Genomic DNA, 17,694 nt, shown 5'->3' on the forward strand with positions numbered 1-17,694 from the left:
ACACAATCATACCAGTTATATTTCATCAACATTATATCATACACAATCATACCAGTTATATTTCATCAACATTATATCATACACAATCATACCGGTTATATTTCATCAACATTATATCATACACAATCATACCGGTTATATTTCATCAACATTATATCATGCACAATCATACCGGTTATATTTCATCAACATTATATCATGCACAATCATACCGGTTATATTTCATCAACATTATATCATGCACAATCATACCAGTTATATTTCATCAACATTATATCATACACAATCATAACAGTTATATTTTATCAACATTATATCATGCACAATCATACCAGTTATATTTCATCAACATTATATCATGCACAATCATACCAGTTATATTTCATCAACATTATATCATGCACAATCATACCGGTTATATTTCATAAACATTATATCATACACAATCATACCGGTTATATTTCATCAACATTATATCATACACAATCATACCGGTTATATTTCATCAACATTATATCATACACAATCATACCGGTTATATTTCATCAACATTATATCATGCACAATCATACCGGTTATATTTCATCAACATTATATCATACAAAATCATACCGGTTATATTTCATCAACATTATATCATACACAATCATACCAGTTATATTTCATCAACATTATATCATGCACAATCATACCAGTTATATTTCATCAACATCATATCATGCACAATCATACCAGTTATATTTACAATCATACCGGTTATATTTCATCAACATTATATCATACACAATCATACCAGTTATATTTCATCAACATTATATCATATAAAATCATACCAGTTATATTGAATCAACATTATATCATACACAATCATACCAGTTATATTGAATCAACATTATATCATACACAATCATACCAGTTATATTTCATCAACATTATATCATGCACAATCATACCAGTTATATTTACAATCATACCGGTTATATTTCATCAACATTATATCATACACAATCATACCAGTTATATTTCATCAACATTATATCATACAAAATCATACCAGTTATATTTCATCAACATTATATCATACACAATCATACCAGTTATATTGAATCAACATTATATCATACACAATCATACCAGTTATATTTCATCAACATTATATCATACAAAATCATACCAGTTATATTGAATCAACATTATATCATACACAATCATACCAGTTATATTGAATCAACATTATATCATACACAATCATACCAGTTATATTGAATCAACATTATATCATACACAATCATACCAGTTATATTTCATCAACATTATATCATACACAATCATACCAGTTATATTTCATCAACATTATATCATACACAATCATACCAGTTATATTTCATCAACATTATATCATACACAATCATACCAGTTATATTTCATCAACATTATATCATACACAATCATACCGGTTATATTGAATCAACATCATATCATACAAAATCATACCGGTTATATTTCATCAACATTATATCATGCACAATCATACCAGTTATATTTCATCAACATTATATCATACACAATCATACCAGTTATATTTCATCAACATTATATCATGCACAATCATACCGGTTATATTTCATCAACATTATATCATGCACAATCATACCGGTTATATTTCATCAACATTATATCATGCACAATCATACCGGTTATATTTCATCAACATTATATCATACACAATCATACCAGTTATATTGAATCAACATTATATCATACACAATCATACCAGTTATATTGAATCAACATTATATCATACACAATCATACCAGTTATATTGAATCAACATCATATCATACAAAATCATACCAGTTATATTTCATCAACATTATATCATACACAATCATACCAGTTATATTTCATCAACATTATATCATACACAATCATACCAGTTATATTTACAATCATACCGGTTATATTTCATCAACATTATATCATACACAATCATACCGGTTATATTTCATCAACATTATATCATACAAAATCATACCAGTTATATTGAATCAACATTATATCATACACAATCATACCAGTTATATTGAATCAACATTATATCATACACAATCATACTAGTTATATTTCATCAACATTATATCATACACAATCATACCAGTTATATTTCATCAACATTATATCATACACAATCATACCAGTTATATTTCATCAACATTATATCATACACAATCATACCAGTTATATTTCATCAACATTATATCATACACAATCATACCAGTTATATTTCATCAACATTATATCAAACACAATCATACCAGTTATATTGAATCAACATCATATCATACAAAATCATACCGGTTATATTTCATCAACATTATATCATGCACAATCATACCAGTTATATTTCATCAACATTATATCATACACAATCATACCGGTTATATTTCATCAACATTATATCATGCACAATCATACTGGTTATATTTCATCAACATTATATCATGCACAATCATACCGGTTATATTTCATCAACATTATATCATGCACAATCATTCCGGTTATATTTCATCAACATTATATCATGCACAATCATACTGGTTATATTTCATCAACATTATATCATGCACAATCATACCGGTTATATTTACAATCATACCCGTTATATTTCATCAACATTATATCATACACAATCATACCGGTTATATTTCATCAACATTATATCATGCACAATCATACTGATGTACAAGTTTTTCATTCCTGACAAAAATTATGGCACATTTACAATATTGCTGTACTGTATTTTGTAGCAAAACACATTGATGTGCCTTCCATACCTGCCAGTGAGCCTGAGTTCTAGATCATCTGTGTCCACCTCCAGAGCGTCGTGTAGAAGCTGACTGACCACCTCCTGACCACCCTCACCATCTGTTTCAAAAAGTTCAAGGGAATACAACAACAAAAAACAATTTGGTGGAGATGAAATGCAATTACTCTATGGTCTGTTACTGTTGTATTTCAGTCATAATTCAAATATTCAAGCAAGAGTAATGGGTCTTGATGCACATGTGCATATTGTCTTTGGCATCATATGTAACAGTTTTTAATTAATTACCTTGAACAGTTTTGGAGTTATGGTTAAATTTAAATTTTGCAAGACAAAGATGCCTCTTTCAACTCTACAAAAACCATAGCTATAAAAAATACCTCAACCTTTCCCTTCAAAAAACAAATCAGCTAATAAAACAGAGCGAAGTCAGGTTTTTAACTTATGTCAGAACTGATCATCTCCTGCCCGATGTTTCTTCTGGTCGGAACAGAGATCCAAAAAGTAATAGAACATTAATTTGTTGATACTCGACATGCAATTTTGCTCAATGATATATAACAAAATCAATCAGTGAGAATCAATCAACCCCCTTTAACACAGGCAATTGAGAAAAACAAATGCACCCTCTGAGTACAGGCTGTAATTTGTACATCTTTGACAAAGGCAAGGGATAGAAGAAAAAAATCCATCTCTTAAAACAGGTTATCTCTCTTAGACCATAATTTTGCACTTGGCTACAAAAGCAATTTTAATAATTCCACGGGCCATAATCCAGTCATTCATGGGTGGATCTGGCTGGTTTAAGAAAGGAAATGAGCACTCATGGTTATCTTACAAATCAATAAGTTGAATTAAAATACAATCAAAACTGAATACTTCTATCATGTTCACAAGCAATTGTTAACAGGCGGAGGCACAGACGAAAGTCACCACAGCAATGCATTTAAAAACCAGTAGGGCTAAAAACAGCATTTAGCCTTTGGTGATGTAAATAAAACATGCAATTGAGCAAATATGGTGCCGAAGGTCAAAAACAGAATCAAGCCATTATATTATTTAAGTGCTTTCACAAAAACAAGAGCCGTCGTAAGATAGCGCGCTCGACTACCCCACTTTGACTTAGAATACAATAACGATGTAATAATACCAAGTTTGGTCTCTTTATGTCAAACCTAAATAAAATTATTCGATACATAAGGTGACTTTGATGCTGCCCTCCCACCAGCCCGCCCAAACAATGACGCAAGTCATTCAAATAACTTGATTTCCCATTTTGAAAATGTGATTAAGAATATACAATTATGCCTTTCAAAGGGAATTAAAAAAAAATAAAAAAATTCAAGGGCCATAATTTGTATTTAGGCTTAAAACGGAGTTATGTTTTTTGTTGAAAGAGGGTCGTAAATAATTTTGAATTTTATTAAGTGCATTTAATGAATGGTATAGAAGTTTTTTTATTAAAATCCCAACTTGCCCTTAACTTTAACCTAAGTCAATCAGGGGCCATAACTTGTATTAAGGATATGGAGTTATGTCACCTCATTGGGTGATGGTCCTGAACAATTGTGTGAAGTATTAAGTCAATTGAATGAAGGGTATAGAAGTTATTAAACAATATCCCAACCTGCCCTAAAACTTTAACCTAAGTTCCATAGTCAATCAGGGGCCATAATTTGTATAAAAGATAATATGGAGTTATCTAATCTCATTATGTCATGGCTCTGAACATCTGTGTGAAGTATTAAGTCAATTGAATGAATGGTATTGGAGTTTTAAGTGAAAATCCTAACTTGCCCTAAAACATTAACCTGCCCTAAAACTTTAACCTATGTCAATCAGGGGCCATAACTTGTATTTAGGATAATATGGAGTTATGTAACCTCATTGTGTGATGGTCCTGAACAAGTGTGTGAAGTATTAAGTCAATTGAACAAAGGAGTTATTAATAAATATTCCAACTTGCCCTAAAACTTTAACCTAAGTTCCATAGTCAATCAGGGGCCATAATCTGTGTAAAGAATAATATGGAGTTATCTAACCTCATCATGTGATGGCCCTGAACAACTGCTTGAAGTACTAAGTCAATTGAATGTAGGGTATTGGACTTATAAGTGAAAATCCCAACTTGCCCTAAAACTTTAACCGGACGCCGACGCTGGGGCAAGTAGTAAAGCCCACCTATTCTTCGAATAGTCAAGCTAATAATTGAATGACAGAACCAAGCCATTATGGTATTTAAGTGCTTCCAAAAAAAAAAGAATAACAGAATCAAGCCAATTATATGCTGTAAGTCAAAAACAGAATCCAAATTTAATGTTGCAGTAAGATGAAAAAAATTGTTTAAGCCATTATAGTATCATAGAGCTGTAATCCAAAGATTTAATGATATGAGTCAAAAACAGAATTGGGCCACTATGGTGATGTAAGTCAAAAACAGAATCAAGCCATTACAGTGCTCCATATTGTCCTTACCTCTGACGGGGCTTTGTTCTTTCTGCTGTTTCAATAGCACAAGGTACTTGCTCATAATCTGGTAGTATTTCGCCTCCAGTTTCGCGTAATTCCTGACAGTGAAAAGTACATGTTAATATCACAGCAAGTATGATATTTGATATTGGAAAACATTGACTCAAATAAAACATAATACCATTTAATTTTTTCAACCATAACAAAAAAATATTTTTTTAAATACGGTAACTCTTTTAAATGTACATGGTAGGGGTAATCTCCCTTGGATTACCAAAAATTTCCCACTGCAAAGATTACCAAACAGTTCTCACAGAAAAGATAACCAAACATTTCCCACAGTAATATTATCAATAATTAAAATTATTGCCTTTGTCAATTAATCAATATATTTTTTTAATTTTTCATTATCGATTAAATATTGATACAATTTGAATAATCATCAAAAAGCTTTATTCTACAGTATTTAAGACACATAGCAGTACATACATTGTAAGTGTTTTCTCCCTGGCAAGGTCGTCCTGACGAAGGTCATTCAGCTCCAGGATTTCCTTGGTTAGGAACTTGTGCTGCAACTCGTAGCCTTGACACATGTCCTGAAGCAAACAAATTAAACATCATCACTGTAACATTAACTATAACATCCATTTGCAAGTACTGTGAACATCCTTTATTATCAGAGAATTTAACCTCCTTGGTAAAGAGCTTTTCCTGTGGCTAATAACCTTCACGCATGTCCTACAGCACAAGTAGATGAAATTTTGCATTTTCCATCATGTATTGTCAGAATCCACATATGATTTATCACCTTACTCAACAGAATTTATAAAGAGAGTAAAATAGTCTGCTAGTTTTAAAACAATAATTGCATGATTCAACATGCTTATGTCCAAAATGATATCCATTTGTTATCACTTTGCAAAGATACTCCTTGAATTTATCATTTTAACAAACAGGGATAAGCAAATCATTAAAACATCAGTACCTTATATCTCTCAATGTCCCGCATTTCCACCTTATCCAGTGAGTGAGTGGAGTCAGGAGTGGTCAAGGACTGGATGACGTCCGGCTGGTCCCCACTACCAATCGACGCATTTCGGTCCCTCTCCAGTTGACTACGAATTGCCACAAGGCTTTCCTCCTTTGCCTTCAACATGTCATCGTACATTGTCACCTGGTCATGGCTGGCCTTCAGCTCTTCATCGGCAATTCTGGTCAGAGAGATAGGCAAGGAATCATTAAACCACCAAAGTGTTACGTGCACTTGAGTAAGAGTAAGACCTTACCATGAATAAATTCTGCATTAAGGGTAAAATATGACTGCCCTTTTTTACAAAATGGTAATCTACGTCTTTAGCCGGGTGACCAATAATCAAACACACATGCGTCAAGTCTAAATGGAGTGAAACAGACTTTGTAAGAGGCAAATATATAACCAACTTCCATATCTAGACACATTAATAACCTGTGTTTGTCCTGGATGTTCTTATACCTGTGTTTTCTTACACCTGTGTTTTCTTACACCTGTGTTTTCTTATACCTGTGTTCTCTTACACCTGTGTTTTCTAACACCTGTGTTTTCTTATACCTGTGTTTACTAACACCTGTGTTTTCTTACACCTGTGTTTACTAACACCTGTTTTTTCTTATACCTGTGTTTACTAAAACCTGTGTTTTCTTACACCTGTGTTAACTAACACCTGTATTTTCTTATACCTGTGTTTACTAACACCTGTGTTTTCTTACAACTGTGTTTACTTACACCTGTGTTTTCATACACCTGTGTTTACTAACACCTGTGTTTTCTTACACCTGTGTTTTCTTACACCTGTGTTTTCTTATACCCTCTGTTTTCTTACACCTGTGTTTTCTTACACCTGTGTTTTCTTACACCTGTGTTTTCTAACACCTGTGTTTTCTGTGTTTTCTTACACCTGTGTTTTTTGTGTTTTGTAACACCTGTGTTTTCATACACCTATGTTTTCTTACACCTGTGTTTTCTTATACCAGTATATAGCACAAGGTTCTGCTGTATCTGCTGTTACCAGCGGTCAAACTCCAGTAACATGCCCACACCAGAACAATGTAATTTATGTTTCCTGAACTTTTCTTTGAGGTCCAAACACTCTTGCTTGGCCTCGTCCAGTTCCTGCTCTTACTCCTGTAACTGGAGGTCTCACTCTAGTAACATGCCCCCACTACCCCCACCCCCACGAGGTAATTGTACATATATGCTACCTTAGTTTTCTTTCTAGGTCCCGACACTTTTAATTTGCCTTGTTCAGTTCCTGCTCTTACTCCTGTTATTAGTGGTCTAACTCAAGCAAGAAACACGCCCCCTAGCACACCCCCTGCCCCCACCACACACACCACCCACGTCAGATTATAGTACATATAATGCTACCTCAATTTCCTTTCAAGGTCCCGACACTTCTGGTTGGCCTGTTCCAGTTCCTGTTGTAACTCCTGTATCTGACCATCTCGCTCCAGCAACATGGTTGTCTTCTCATCATCGCTCGCATTGCTGATTCCTTCCCTACACACACGTTATACAGACCAGCATTAGCATATTTTGTCAGATTGAACTTGAACATTTCCTATTGTGTCCAATTTAAAAACCTTCAAAGTGTCTGTAATATGTATTCAGTACAGTAAAAAAATGGACCATTACTGGATTTGATGTGTTAAATCTCAAGTAATAAAAGAAAAATCTGTTTGCATTTAGCCAAGGGCCAAACCACCAGTAATCATAAAACATTAAGCAACAACTCAGGCATGTGTAGTTCAATTGTCATGCTAAAACATTCTAACACATTCTTACATATATTTCTTCCACATTGTTTGGTTAAAACTTGAGAGGAATGGAAAGTTGAGTTGAGGTATACTTGTCCTCTTCTGATACAACAAATACAATATTGGCCCATTTTGGTAGCACAAAAGATTGCTTAAGGAACCACAGCAAATTTCACATCAGCCAAAATGAACCTTTATATTCATATATGCCATCAAGCTGTCAGGGATTGAGATTACCTTGCCTCCTGTTTCTTGGTTATTTGCTCAAGGCGGTTCTGTAAGAGGGAGATAATCTCTCTGTTGGCATTCAGTTCCTCCTGGAGGTCTCCTACATCTTTCTGGGTGCCTTCTGTACCCTGTCCTACACTCCCCACCTGAAACACGGGGAAGACATTGGTTCAAAGGAAATGATCCCTTCATAAAAAAGCATATGATTTGTGTCAAGATTACAAAATATCAGCCCATAAAAATTTTCAATTTGATTTTTTAATCAATAGCCACAAATTACCCATTTAAAAAATGACCCCCAAAGCTGTAATATTTTTTATCGGTACACAAATTATATGTAGTAGTAAGAGGACATCAAATTAAAATATTAATGATTAAGAATGGTTGGAGTGAGCATAGCAAACGATCCCTTTTTAATCATTATGATTTTTATTCAGGTCATCTTACTGACTTAAAATACAACCTCATTGGCTGACACATTGTCAACGCAAAATCTGACGCAGGGATTGTGTTTTGGATGATTGGCATTAGGCGGACCTTTAAACACCCAAGGAAGTTGAACTTCGTCATGATTAAGCCTAGAACTAAATGATTGCCTAATAATCCGCAATCTCATTGGCTGTAAATGTAGGTTGTATTCTCAGTTTTTTTGGTTAAGATCATTGTAATCAAATGAGCTAAATATAAAGAATCATTAAAATAAAAAATAAAAATAAAAAAACTGCATCAACCTTTATTGTGCACTTTTAATTGAAAAAAAACATTTATAAAGACTAATATTCCTTTATCTTTACACAATTCATATGCTTTTTTATTATGATAATGTAAGGCAAAGAGTTAAACATAATAATGCATTAAAATAATAAAAAAAAGTGCATCCACCTTCATGGTGCTCCTTTAATTATGTAAAACTATATATATATATATATACATATATATATACATATATGAATAAAACATGATTCATATAACCTGACATGAATATAAAAGCAGATCATAAAATTTGAAACAATTCGCTCAATCATTTTGCAACCAAGAAAAAACAACACTCAATAAAGGCTAAATAAAATAATTAAATTACGAAGCAAAGGTCACATTCTTTTTATAACTTAACGCTAAAAAAAATTATAATAAAACATTATTATTTTATAATTAGAATGCTACGCACCTGTTTTATTGTGACTGTTTTTTTGAAAGTCCTGTTTAATAAGGCTTTTCTCAACATCATTTACATTCACAATATATTAGAGATGTAAATTAGGATGGAATTTGACTAATTTATTCCTTTTCTTAACCAAACAATATTTTCACACAATAGTTCATATTATATTGAGTCACTCTTTCCGTGCATAGCTTGATGCAAATGTAAGATCAATCAATACACACACAGCTGTGAACTAGCCACAATTGTAGCTTATTGGATCCATGCAAAAATGTCCACGTAACATGATTAAACAGAATTAGCAATTAGTGATTATAAGAATTATAGTCACAATAAACGCACATTAGTCAAGTTCATTCCACAAATTACAGCTAATAACAGTAAAATGTCAACACAACGATATAATTCAGGCAAATGATGTTGCAAAGTTAAAAGTAAGAAGTTTATCAGTACAGTTTTATACTATTATCATTCTGAAGTCATTAGATTTAGCAACCTGATTAAATCATAATACAGCAGCTATCTGATAATTTCTATTTGTCCTCTAAGTGTGCAAGAGATAATTCAGTCTCATATCTTTAAGTTTGATTCCCATTGAATAGTTAAACATGTAAAACAAAGACAAATCTTTCAATTATAGCTGTCACAACTAATCAAGTTAGTAGATCAATGCAGCTGGATGCCAATGGTTGTCTATGCTTTTCTCAGTCAAAAAGGGACACAGCTCAACAATTATTAAAACACGAGCTATTGGCCTTGAATTTTTGCACTGACATAATGTATATTTGGTTGAAAATGAATATGTTGAACAGTTTTTAAATAATGGCCAAAAAATGTTTTTGCACAATGTCGCATCCAATGAGGACACCAAGGTATGATGACAACAACACCAAGGTATGATGACAGTGAAACCAAGGCATGATAACAACAACACCAAGGCATGATGACAGTGAAACCAAGGCATGGTGACAAAGACACCGAGGCGTGATGGCAACAACATCACGACATGATGACAATAACACCAAGGCATGGTGACAATGACACGAGGCATGATGACAATTACATCAATGTATGATGACAATGACACCAAGGCATGATGACAGTGACACCAAGGCATGATGACAACAACACTAAGGCATGATGACAGTGAAACCAAGGCATGGTGACAATGACACTGAGGCGAAATGGCAACAACATTAAGGCTTGGTGACAATGACACAAGGCATGATGACAATGACATGAATGTATGATGACAATGACACCAAAGTATGACAACAATGACACCAATGTATGATGACAATGACACCAAGGCATGGTGACAGCGAAGCCTAGGCATGACGATAATTACAAAAGGGCATGATTACAATGACACCAAGGCATTAAGACAATTACAACTAGAGCTGTCCAAGGAGTGACGAATACCCCCAAATGCCGCCTGGACACAGGAATGGCAAACCATTCCTTTGAAAAGAGGTCATAACTCCAAGGTTACTGCACACTGCATCTTCTTTTATCATGCATGTATTGTTTGTCCGGAAACCGTTTTTCTATTTTCGTAACAGTGCACAAAAAGCTTTACTCCACTGGCCCTATTTTCAATCACAAGCATTGTCTTCACAGAGGCTGCCTATACAGCAAGTTTCATCACAATATCTCATGCCCAATTAAAGTTATGAAGCAGAAACCATTTTTCTATTTTTAGTAACAGTGACCTTGACCTTGGCCACACCAGCCCCAATATCGAATTTGACCTGTATCTTCTGATGTTACACCTGTGTACCAAAAAATTTTCAAATCTGTCAAGCCTTTCATGAGTTATCGTCCGGAAACCAATTTTCTATTTTTAGTAACAGTGACCTTGACCCCACCAGCCCCAATATCGAACTTGATCTGTATCTTCTGATGTTACACCTGTGTACCAAAATTTGTTCAAATCTGTTTAGCCTTTCATGAGTTATCGTCCAGAAACCGTTTCTCTTTTTTTAGTAACAGTGACCTTGACCTTGGCCACACCAGCCCCAATATTAAACTTGACCTGTATCTTCTGATGTTACACCTGTGTACCAAAAAATTTTCAAATCTGTCAAGCCTTTCATGAGTTATCGTCCCGAAACCGTTTTTCTATTTTTAGTAACAGTGACCTTGACCTTGGCCCCACCAGCCCCAATATCGAATTTGACCTGTATCTTCTGATGTTACACCTGTGTACCAAAAAAATTTCAAATCTGTCAAGCCTTTCATGAGTTATCGTCCGGAAACCGTTTTTCTATTTTTAGTTACAGTGACCTTGACCTTGGCCCCACCAGCCCCAATATCGAACTTGACCTGTATCTTCTGATGTTACACCTGTGTACCAAATTTTTTTCAAATCTGTCAAGCCTTTCATGAATTATCATCCGGAAACCGTTTTTCTATTTTTAGTAACAGTGACCTTGACCTTGGCCCCACCAGCCCTAATATCAAACTTGACCTGTATCTTCTGATGTTACACCTGTGTACCAAATTTTTTTCAAATCTGTCAAGCCATTCATGAATTATCATCCGGAAACCGTTTTTCTATTTTTAGTAACAGTGACCTTGACCTTGGCCCCACCAGTTCTATTATCGAACTTGACCTGTATCTTCTGATGCTACACCTGTGTACCAAAAAATTTTCAAATCTGTCCAGCCTTTCATGAGTTATCGTCCGGAAACCATGAAAAAACGACCGACCGACCGACAGACAGACCGACCGACAAGCTCACTCCTATATACCACCTCAAACTTCGTTTGTTGGGGTATAAAAAGGCATGACCACAACGACACCAAGGCATGACAACAATGACCTCAAGGCATGATCACAAGAACACTAAGGCATGACAGCAACAACACTTAGGCATGTCAACAACAATACTAAGGCATGATGGGAAAGTCACCAAGGCTATGACTATACCTCGGGGTTACTAAAAAGCAAACAGAGTAAAAATTGAAAAAAGAAACTCATGATTACCTGTGGCTTTATACTGTTTGGTACAGACATTTGCCTACGTCCAAACTTCTTTTTCTTCAGATTGGAAAATGTGTTTATTATTCTGGACGCTTTCCCAGCATCTACACCAGATTGACCTTGACCTTGCTGACCCCTGACCTTTCCATGCCCTGAGTCTTTCCTCACATTGACTTCAATGTGACCTTGAACTTGATGCCCTTTGACCCATTTTGACCCAGTTTCTTTCCCATTGTCCAAAACAGTTTGTCTTTGACCTAGTTTACCCCTGACAGCTCCTGACCCTGTACGTGTCCTTGACTCACCTTCCCCGTACTGATTTAGTAATTCTCCCTCAGATTTAGAATGCACATTGCTCAACAGATTTGAGCTTCTTAGGGCATGGTCGCGAATCTGACCTGCTTGTTGAATGTCATCTAAGTCCTGTTTGGTAAATATTACCCAGGAATTTCCAAAACTCAGGGCTCTGTTAGCATTTAAACTTTCACTGGTAAGGGTATTTTCCTTTGAATCCAAAATATTATCATCCACAGTCTGAGACAAATTTGAAAAAGAGCGCAGTTTTTCCCCCGGCACTATATCAACATGACTAGCATCACTGGCTGGAAGGCTATCGGTGGAATCAAGGCTAGAAGTAGACTCGCTAAGTAACATACATCCTCCAGATGGTCTTAAATCACAGTAGAAGTTGCTGTTACTTTCCTGTGACTGACTTTCTTTGGTAAGACGTGCTGAAACAGATTAAAACAGTAACTGTCTTAGCTCTCTGTTTAAAGTTGGTGTTACATTGCTGAACATGTATGAGAAATTTAATTTTAAATGTTGAACGGCAAAAAATCATTTTATCATATTCTTTCTAGTGACTTATAGAGATTTATCTGTGAAATAGAAAAGATATTTGCTATCCAAATCAAATCTCAGCGCGCATAGGGCACAGATACAATATCCATGATAAAATTTCTCAAAAGAAGTTACTTGCTCACAAAGTTTGGTGTGTTCTTTTGATAAAACACAATTAAATTACTTTTTACGCCACTAAGACTTAGTCATTTAATAAAAAGATAATCTAATTTTTTTCAGTGTAAAATTGCAATATATTTTATCTCATTATCACCATAAGTTATATTTCATGACTGGCATAGCTGACTCTGTGAAATAATATAACAATCTTACACTGAAACAAACAAATATCCTTTATAACTAGTTGTGGTTCTACTCTTTCTTCCTTACTAAAATAACATAAACCATGCTATCTCTATTCAGTGCAAATAATAGTAATGCATTATCTTAGAACACTGCCACTCTAGTGATTTTGATGTTGAAGTCAAATAAATGCCTCATCCATCATTTTACCTGGCAGTTTTAGACTCTGCCATGTCTGTTTAAAGCTATTGATGGACATAAGCGGGGGCTTGGCGTTTGTTGTAGAGGCCCCATGTTGGGAACTCAGGCTGCTAGAACTTCCCATGTCCGGTTCTGGCACAAAAATCTCTGGAAGGTCACTGACAATGTCGGAGATTGGCTGGTTGACAGATCCGGACGACCCTGCACAGTTGGACAATAGGCCCCCAATGATGGTGGTTTGCTGAATAAAATTAACATTATGTACATTGTATCATACATATGCAAACACTTATCTTATTTCTTTCAGCTGGTTAAGGGGGCTAACTCCACTATCATTTAGAGGGTTAGGGCTCATGTTTTTGTACAATGCTTTTTTTGGTATAAGGAAATAAAGTGTGGCAAAGCATAAGGAGTGTTAAAACTAAGATAACCAAAAGCTGGAACCCATCAGCAAATGTTGATATTTGCTCAAATATTGTCAATTTTCATGAGCAACAATGCTAATAATCACTCAATTACAGCTTTATTGTTGTGTGATGTTTTCAACATATTGTCAAAATATCTACAACTTTTATAAAAGTCATCATGGCCTTGTGGTATACACATTGTTTTTTTAACTTTTTTTTTTAACTTTACCGGCCTTGATTCGCACCCCACGAAAACCAAAAAACTTTTATACTATAACCGTTTTTTCTGTAATTTCGATATCATAAGAATAAAATAATGATAAAATAAATGTATTCAGATGCATTACAGAGAAGACCTACTTTTTTTACCAAAAGCATGAGCTAGTCAGTTAAGCAGTTTCGGGCTATGCTACATACTGCCTATAACCATTTATTTGTTTACCATTTCTACTATCCTCAGGTTTTAGAGCTCTATAAAAATTGTAATTATAAATCTTATTGTATTATCATGCTTATTTGCAAGCATATCGTTTTCATATAACATCTTCTGTATTCATGTAATTATGACTAAACTTAATGCATTTCCTGCATTGTGCTAGTCAGAACATTTTTAAGAACATTTTTAATTAAATTCCCCATCTTACAAGCAACAAGGCAGCAGGAAAATATATAAAATCAATGCAGCAAAATTTTTTTTTATTAAATATCCCTAGAACAATATGAACCTCTTAATCAATTCCAAAAAATATGCATATATATTATAAATGCATGGCTAGAATAATATTGTTGTTGGGTTTATTATTTATTTTAAAATCATGAAAGATAAACTGACCACTGAAGATAAACATTACTTCTCTCCCGATATTCTTAACAAAGACAAAGACACTTGCAACTTCCTTTTTAGTCATTTATGTCTTTCAAAAGTATACATAGACAATTAACATGATGCTTATTGTCATTCAACCATGCAGCTGGCCAGTCACAAGTTATCCATCCAACAATCAGTTCAGGATTATATATTTTTGTAAAGTAACAGAACATGGCTGCGGTCTCCAATGAATTAACTAAAAAACCTCACCAATCTGTCTTGTCAAGTTGCAATGATTGCTTTGGTGAATGGTTGATTGACTAATACAGAGATTATATTTTGGTGATAACCGTTGCATGATTAAATGGATTACTCTTTCAAATAACCCAACAAAAAAACACAGCCGAGCAATTCTCCCATTTGGTGTCATGTTAATTTTAAATCTGACCCATAAGCTAACTCATTCAAACTAAGCTACTTAAAAAGGCTAAGCATTTTAACAGGTTCAGCTACCTTCCTAGAGGAATGCCCTAGTTTATCCCTGGAGACAGTTACTCTTGTAAGATTGAATTCTCGTCTTTTTGTTTGGAGGGCCTGAAGCCAGTAGAACATTTTCTGTCGATTTCCTGCATCCAACACGTAGTCCTTACCATCTGATCTGCAAGTTCAGGAACAATGACATTCAAATTTAAGGCTAACATACAATTATGTTATTATAAAGAATCATTTAGCCGATTTTTTTTATTTCAGATTCCACTGCCTCCAAAATAATGGGGTAGGCAGGTCAGAATTCTTTTTTAGGGGGGTAAAGTTATGTCTGAATATCATTGTCTCACTTCAAAACAGCGCCAATTTGGTCTGGATTAATGTAATCTAGAACTCCCTATAACACAATGCATTTAGGCATCCATCTTATTCAAGAAACTATTGAAATGATGTAACTATTAGGAGAAAAATATCAGACAGAGAAGAAACATTAGATGGCAATAAAAAAAACTAGGGTGAGGTGGATTATTTTTTTCGGTAGGCCAGGAAAATGGATTTCTTTTTTATCATCAATTACAGTAGAATATAGTTTTACTTTTTACTTACATTGTACCCTTAATAAGAATTTTTGCATGCATCATCAAATTGTTATTCTTTTGGTCAATGATACTTTGTTGGTGCTGGACCTAACAGCAAACTAATTATGAAGTTAGTGTTATCATTGACAGAATCAAATTGACCTTATTCACTAAAATGCAATACATTTGTCTATCGAAATTTGCCTTCCAAAGAGTAATAACTCTCTGATGACAAAATAAATAATGTAGACTAATAAAAGATATCATTGGAAAATGTTTGCCTTCATTTCAGGAAAAAAAAAAAAATTCAGACTTGAACAGTTATAACAGCTGATATATCAACTACATTAACACAAATTCATTATGTGAACTAGATGAATCATTTTCAATATACATTATAACAACAATGTATTAAAACTTACTTAATTTGGAACTGTCCTGGTTTATCTACATTTCTTGCATCGAAGTCAAATGTAGCAGTGGCAATTGTTATTTCACCAATAGGAACAAGATCAAGCTCATGTCTGCAACAAAAAAATACCAGTAAGCTGTTACATCTCCAAATATTATTTAAAAAAATGACAAAAAGTATGTAAAATTTTAACCGTCTGTTTTATTTAAAGAAGCATAAAAAGAAATATTGTTAAAAAACTTTGGATACATTTTACTTAACTTCAAACATATTGATATTGTCTGCTCTTTTTATAAATGTATAGAAATAACAGGGTTGTGTTATACACATGTACATGCATGTACATTTAAATACAATGTTTACATGTGCATGTATATAGAAAGTTTTAATAGTAGATATGGTCTTGATACTAATAATCAACTAAAATTGTTTTTAGTCTTAACACACGTTATTTCTGTTGAAAGGATTTCTTTATACAAAAACAACACATACAATGTACATGTACAATTTGACACTTCATGTACAACTGCCAAGTTACTAAGATACACATGTATATTAATAATCCTTGATGATAAATGCTACATGAATGTACATGTTAGAAATGCAAAATATCTTTGAAAATAATACCTGTAATAGTAAAGTTTGCAGTTTTCCTCCCCCAGCTGAAACCATCGTTGTTTGGAGGCTTTAAGACCTCTACTTCTATAAATCAGCCAACCACACAGTTTCTCTTCCGTGTTTCTCTGTCCAGACTGTGGCGATTCATCTCTCTTATCGTTTGAGTGTTGTTTATCTAGCGGCATTTCTGATTGTAAACTACATTCAGTCAACTGTTTATTGCATGTTTGCGCACTGTCATTTCCTGTGTTCGATTGTTCATCAATAATTTCCTCCTCCGTCTCATCGTCTCCACCTCTTTCCGCCATCTTTGTTTACTCCGGAACCGGAACTCATTAGTACTCATTCATTTCGGCCCATTGTCGATTCGCTCCAAAAAAGGTCAAACGATTATAAACCAGATTATAGGTCCGTTATTATACAGATTTCAAAGATGAAAAAACATTACCTTTTATAGTATGCTTTCGATGGTTTGTACAGGTAAATAAATTAAATTTATTTTATAAAATAACGTGCGCATACAATTTGGCGCGTTTTTTTTATTCTATAAATGTATTAAATGTCTTTTAATTCCAATTT

The 17,694-nt window shown here is 34.0% G+C and overlaps 1 protein-coding gene across 1 annotated transcript in view; it reads right to left on the reverse strand.

Moving 5' to 3' along the window:
• Positions 1 to 17,422, reverse strand: part of LOC128214059 (TBC1 domain family member 2B-like) — a 36,916-nt gene extending 19,494 nt beyond the window's left edge. The window contains exons 1-11 of the mRNA XM_052920297.1: positions 17,125 to 17,422; positions 16,508 to 16,609; positions 15,535 to 15,679; positions 13,816 to 14,047; positions 12,466 to 13,193; positions 8,324 to 8,460; positions 7,698 to 7,829; positions 6,279 to 6,504; positions 5,783 to 5,889; positions 5,300 to 5,391; positions 2,835 to 2,925 (exon numbers count right to left, since the gene is read on the reverse strand). Coding sequence (XP_052776257.1) covers positions 2,835 to 2,925; positions 5,300 to 5,391; positions 5,783 to 5,889; positions 6,279 to 6,504; positions 7,698 to 7,829; positions 8,324 to 8,460; positions 12,466 to 13,193; positions 13,816 to 14,047; positions 15,535 to 15,679; positions 16,508 to 16,609; positions 17,125 to 17,300 — 2,168 coding nt within the window. The 5' untranslated portion in view covers positions 17,301 to 17,422. The remainder of the gene's footprint in view (positions 1 to 2,834; positions 2,926 to 5,299; positions 5,392 to 5,782; positions 5,890 to 6,278; positions 6,505 to 7,697; positions 7,830 to 8,323; positions 8,461 to 12,465; positions 13,194 to 13,815; positions 14,048 to 15,534; positions 15,680 to 16,507; positions 16,610 to 17,124) is intronic.
• Between the last annotated feature and the right edge of the window lie 272 nt (positions 17,423 to 17,694).

The sequence above is a fragment of the Mya arenaria genome, chromosome 13 (genome assembly GCF_026914265.1).
Source record: "Mya arenaria isolate MELC-2E11 chromosome 13, ASM2691426v1".
NCBI classification, from domain to species: domain Eukaryota; kingdom Metazoa; phylum Mollusca; class Bivalvia; order Myida; family Myidae; genus Mya; species Mya arenaria.